This window comes from Oncorhynchus gorbuscha, linkage group LG14 (genome assembly GCF_021184085.1).
Source record: "Oncorhynchus gorbuscha isolate QuinsamMale2020 ecotype Even-year linkage group LG14, OgorEven_v1.0, whole genome shotgun sequence".
Classification (NCBI taxonomy): domain Eukaryota; kingdom Metazoa; phylum Chordata; class Actinopteri; order Salmoniformes; family Salmonidae; genus Oncorhynchus; species Oncorhynchus gorbuscha.
In genome coordinates, this window is record NC_060186.1 from 64,220,014 (window position 1) to 64,226,013 (window position 6,000).

A 6,000-nucleotide genomic window follows, 5' to 3' on the forward strand; every position below is an offset into this window, starting at 1 on the left:
CCAGCAGGTTACACTATTGATCAATCAGCAGGTTACACTAGTGATCAATCTTCAGGTTAGACGAGTGATCAATCAGCAGGATACACTAGTGATCAATCAGCAGGTTACACTATTGATCAATCAGCAGTATACACTAGTGATCAATCAGCAGGTTACACTAGTGATCAATCAGCAGGTTAGACGAGTGATCAATCAGCAGGATACACTAGTGATCAATCAGCAGGTTAGACGAGTGATCAATCAGCAGGATACACTAGTGATCAATCAGCAGGTTACACTATTGATCAATCAGCAGTATACACTAGTGATCAATCAGCAGGTTACACTAGTGATCAATCAGCAGGTTACACTAGTGATCAATCAGCAGGTTACACTAGTGATCAATCAGCAGGATACACTAGTGATCAATCAGCAGGTTACACTAGTGATCAATCAGCAGGTTACACTAGTGATCAATCAGCAGGTTAGACGAGTGATCAATCAGCAGGATACACTAGTGATCAATCAGCAGGTTACACTATTGATCAATCAGCAGTATACACTAGTGATCAATCAGCAGGTTACACTAGTGATCAATCAGCAGGTTAGACGAGTGATCAATCAGCAGGATACACTAGTGATCAATCAGCAGGTTAGACGAGTGATCAATCAGCAGGATACACTAGTGATCAATCAGCAGGTTACACTATTGATCAATCAGCAGGATACAGCCTGTCTGCTTCTGTTAGCAGCAGCTCTGGAGACGAACAGGTTTCAACTCTAATGGGTTTAGCTCTTCAACCTAACACTCAGCTAAATGTAGACACCATACTACAAAACTGACAACATTGAACATGTTGTGTTCCAGTATTTCTACTCTCTCTGGCTGTTATCTCTGTTGTTCTGCTCATCTTGTCATCCTGCAGGTCAGACGTGGGAAGAGGGCTTCGCCAGGTATTTGAGTAATGAGGGTATACTAAAACAGATACAGTTTAGGGCTGATCCCAATTAGCATGACTGGTCAATTGTTTGGTCTTTAGGCTTTCGACAAGATTATTTAAATTGAGCAGTAACAAATAGAGATTGTTTTAGTCAAACAGTAACAAATAGAGATTGTTTTAGTCAAACTAACAAATAGAGATTGTTTTAGTCAAACAGTAACAAATAGAGATTGTTTTAGTCAAACAGTAACAAATAGAGATTGTTTTAGTCAAACTAACAAATAGAGATTGTTTTAGTCAAACAGTAACAAATAGAGATTGTTTTAGTCAAACAGTAACAAATAGAGATTTTTTAGTCAAACAGTAACAAATAGAGATTGTTTTAGTCAAACAGTAACAAATAGAGATTGTTTTAGTCAAACAGTAACAAATAGAGATTGTTTTAGTCAAACTAACAAATAGAGATTGTTTTAGTCAAACAGTAACAAATAGAGATTGTTTTAGTCAAAGTAACACATAGAGATTGTTTTAGTCAAAGTAATAAATAGAGATTGTTTTAGTTGAGCAGTAACAAATAGAGATTGTTTTAGTTGAGCACTAACAAATAGAGATTGTTTTAGTCAAACTAACAAATAGAGATTGTCTTAGTTGAGCAGTAACAAATATAGATTGTTTTAGTTGAGCAGTAACAAATAGAGATTGTTTTAGTTGAGCAGTAACAAATAGAGATTGTTTTAGTCAAACAGTAACAAATAGAGATTGTTTTAGTCAAACAGTAACAAATAGAGATTGTTTTAGACAAACAGTAACAAATAGAGATTGTTTTAGTTGAGCAGTAACAAATATAGATTGTTTTAGTTGAGCATTAACAAATAGAGATTGTTTTAGTCAAACTAACAAATAGAGATTGTCTTAGTTGAGCAGTAACAAATATAGATTGTTTTAGTTGAGCAGTAACAAATAGAGATTGTTTTAGTTGAGCAGTAACAAATAGAGATTGTTTTAGTCAAACAGTAACAAATAGAGATTGTTTTAGTCAAACAGTAACAAATAGAGATTGTTTTAGACAAACAGTAACAAATTGAGATTGTCTGTAACGGCGTTCTTCGTTTGTAGAAAGAGAGTCGGACCGAAATGCAGCGTAGTGGTTACTCATGTCTTTAATGAAGAGATCGCAATACATGAAATAACTTATACATATACAAAAACAACAAACGGAACGTGAAACCTATTACAGCCTATCTGGTGAAACTACACAGAGACAGGAACAATCACCCACGAAATACACAGCGAAACCTAGGTTACCTAAATACGGTTCCCAATCAGAAACAACTAGAATCACCTGACTCTGATTGAGAACCGCCTCAGGCAGCCAAGCCTATGCAACACCCCTACTCAGCCGTAATCCCAATAATTACAAAAAAACCAATACGAACCACAACATATAAACCCATGTCACACCCTGGCCTGACCAAACATATAACGAAAACACAAAATACAATGACCAAGGCGTGACATTGTATTAGTTGAGCAGTAACAAATAGAGATTGTTTTTGTTGAGCAGTAACAAATAGACATTGTTTTAGTTGAGCACTAACAAATAGAGATTGTTTTCATTGAGCAGTAACAAATAGACATTGTTTTAGTTGAGCACTAACAAATAGACATTGTTTTAGTTGAGCAGTAACAAATAGAGATTGTTTTCGTTGAGCAGTAACAAATAGACATTGTTTTAGTTGAGCACTAACAAATAGAGATTGTTTTAGTTGAGCAGTAACAAATAGAGATTGTTTTAGTTGAGCAGTAACAAATAGACATTGTTTTAGTTGAGCAGTAACAAATAGAGATTGTTTTAGTTGAGCACTAACAAATAGAGATTGTTTTAGTTGAGCAGTAACAAATAGAGATTGTTTTAGTTGAGCAGTAACAAATAGAGATTGTTTTAGTTGAGCACTAACAAATAGAGATTGTTTTAGTTGAGCACTAACAAATAGAGATTGTTTTAGTTGAGCAGTAACAAATAGAGATTGTTTTAGTTGAGCAGTAACAAATAGAGATTGTTTTAGTTGAGCAGTAACAAATAGAGTTTTAGTTGAGCAGTAACAAATAGAGATTGTTTTAGTTGAGCAGTAACAAATAGAGATTGTTTTAGTTGAGCAGTAACAAATAGAGATTGTTTTAGTTGAGCAGTAACAAATAGAGATTGTTTTAGTTGAGCAGAGATTGTTTTAGTTGAGCAGTAACAAATAGAGATTGTTTTAGTTGAGCAGTAACAAATAGAGATTGTTTTAGTTGAGCAGTAACAAATAGAGATTGTTTTAGTTGAGCAGTAACAAATAGAGATTGTTTTAGTTGAGCACTAACAAATAGACATTGTTTTAGTTGAGCAGTAACAAATAGACATGGTTTTAGTTGAGCAGTAACAAATGTATATATTTGCGCCCATCTCAGTGAACTAATCCATCACGGAGACCTAGACTGAAAGCCAATTTATGCCTAGACTGAAAGCCAATTTATGCCTAGACTGAAAGCCAATTTATGCTTGATCCAGAAATGTGGTGGGAGGCTCCAGATGGAGCACAACCTATGCTACACTTGTGAGAAACAAGTTTTGGTTTATTACATTCCATTTGCAAATTTTGTCAATTTAGTCATTGTCTTTTGTTTGGAGTTCTCCTGTCAATGTTGAGTAAGGACGAGCAGGCAGTAGGCCTACAGGCTACCTGACCTGATTATACATAGAAGTAGGCCTACAGGCTACCTGACCTGATTATACATAGAAGTAGGCCTACAGGCTACCTGACCTGATTATACATAGAAGTAGGCCTACAGGCTACCTGACCTGATTATACATAGAAGTAGGCCTATAGGCTACCTGACCTGATTATACATAGAAGTAGGCCTACAGGCTACCCGGACTGCGCTTAAATGTAAGCATATAAATGTTCCCATTTGGATAGTATTTCTGATTGGCTTAACGCACCACCACTAATGACCTGTGGAGCTTTTCAAAGTAATGTTTTCTTCACCTCGAGCAAGCAAACAAGGTTTGTTTTTATATCCATTGAGAATTGCAATAGTTCCTTAATGTATTTTTAAAATCCTTCCAGTTCTCTCCCTTTCGATTACCACTCAGCGTGAAAGGGAAAACATGTTATGCTCTGATCTAATGGAAACGTCATAAAATGGCCTATCTGATTACTTCTTATCAGTACTTGACTTGGACTGAAATAGGGTATGGTGCTCATTTTGGGTGCTGGTACTGTTTATATTTAGGTGCAGGAACAGGAGCAGATCCACAATACTATTGATTCTATAAGAGGAACAGGAGCTCAAGCAGTAGAACATTTGAGGTGCTGGTACTCGGCTCTGGTGAGCTCCTGCCCAAGTCAAGCACTGCTTCTTATCCCTTGTGCCAATAGCCTCCAGCTGTGTCTGTCCCGAGCTCACTGGTCCAGGAAACGGAGGGCCCAGAATATTTTATACAATGTTGCAAGTTCGCTAGCAAAAGCTTCAGGCTGTAACCAAGTTAATAGTTGATACAATGTTTCAAATTCGTTGCAGACAGGGCATGCGTAGCCAATGTGATTCATAGGACATTTATTTTCATCAGGATATGTTCTACCTGCAGGCTGCAATGTTTTTATTTATTGGCTTTATGTAGGCTGTTTCAACATAGTAGACAATGGCAATAGAAGTTACTTTTTAGGTTTGTGTCATTTTCATTTAGATTTGAATAGAATTTTGATTAACCACATGACAATGATTTTGAGATATGAAGACCTTATTATAAATTAAATGAAACTGTTTCACGGAAATGTGCATGTGAAAACAATAACTGGCACACAGATCGGTAGAAATGGTAAGATAAATTGTCATTCCATAGGAGAAAAGTTGCTGACTCCTCATGTAGCCTATTACCGGCAACTTCAGGAGAGTAATGGCAGAATCTGCGAAAGCCAACAGGAGCGGGAGGAGAATAGTTGGGGCAGGTTTTTTTCTTCTGGTTATCTAGATCTCTGGCGCCCTCTTGAGGCATTTGTTTATTTCATAAAACCGTCAACTTAAAGCATCAGACAAGCTCAATACATATTGTTGATTTTTATTAAAACACATAGGGTGTGCATATATGGAAAAATACACTTTTAAAACAGACAACATTTGGTCGGTCAAGATATTTTTTAGTTGGGGATAGCCCCACTACAGTCCAACCAGCTACCTTCTGTAACATGTTGTGTGTTTGTGTGTGGTCCCACAGGTCAGATCTCGGTAGACGGCTTTGCCAAGTACCTGAGTAGTGAAGAAAACAGCATTATCCCCCCAGAGAAGCTGGACCAGAGTGAAGACATGACCCTACCACTGCCTCATTACTTCATCAACTCCTCCCACAACACATACCTCACAGGTAGGCCTATTCTTTAATCTCTTTATTTTTTTGTACTGTGATAACTAATAAGTAACACATGATCATATATGGTTGTTTGACCCTTTCAAAATTCAGCCAGTGTGGTTCCTTTCTGTCCTGTGCACCTTAGGTGCTTATCCAAACAGCACCCTCAAAATTTATTCAGACTGGAATTCAGGCTGACTAGCCTATAGCAGCAATAATCTATTCAAATCTATTCCGGGAAGGGGGAGTGTGTGAAAATCTCTCAAGTGAATCAAATTTCTCCCACAAGGGGAATATTATATTTCTGTAATAGGCTAATGTCAAATAATGAAAATAGAAATGGTCATCAAAATTGTTTAACAGTTATAAAAACAGTTCTAATAAATGCAACACTTGGATAATAGATGAAGATACTCCAAACTTGTTGATTCATTTTGTATCCATCACGTATTGAATGAATTATAGTACATAAAACATTTTTGGGGTGGGAATTCAGGTATTACATGTATTGTAAAATGTCCCTGGTTTTTTAAATATTTTTGGAATGCAGTCATATATACATTTTCTAATTGTATCAGGTATTTATATTATATTTTGCGTTAAAATAATGAAAATGGTATGCGCCTCATTTTCTTAAATACTCTGGGTCTATTTGCATATACGACAACATTTACATAAAGGGGTGGAACA

General features: G+C 36.4%; 1 protein-coding gene across 3 annotated transcripts in view; it reads left to right on the forward strand.

Annotated features, from left to right (window-relative positions):
* The window catches only part of LOC123995278 (1-phosphatidylinositol 4,5-bisphosphate phosphodiesterase beta-1-like), a 362,073-nt gene that overhangs the window by 264,290 nt on the left and 91,783 nt on the right, over positions 1–6,000 (forward strand). For all 3 annotated transcript variants that reach the window (XR_006831799.1, XM_046298779.1, XM_046298778.1), the window contains exon 10: positions 5,179–5,325. Coding sequence is in view for 2 of the 3 variants with exons in the window: in XM_046298779.1 (XP_046154735.1) it covers positions 5,179–5,325 (147 nt within the window). In the remaining variant the exon portion in view is untranslated. The remainder of the gene's footprint in view (positions 1–5,178; positions 5,326–6,000) is intronic.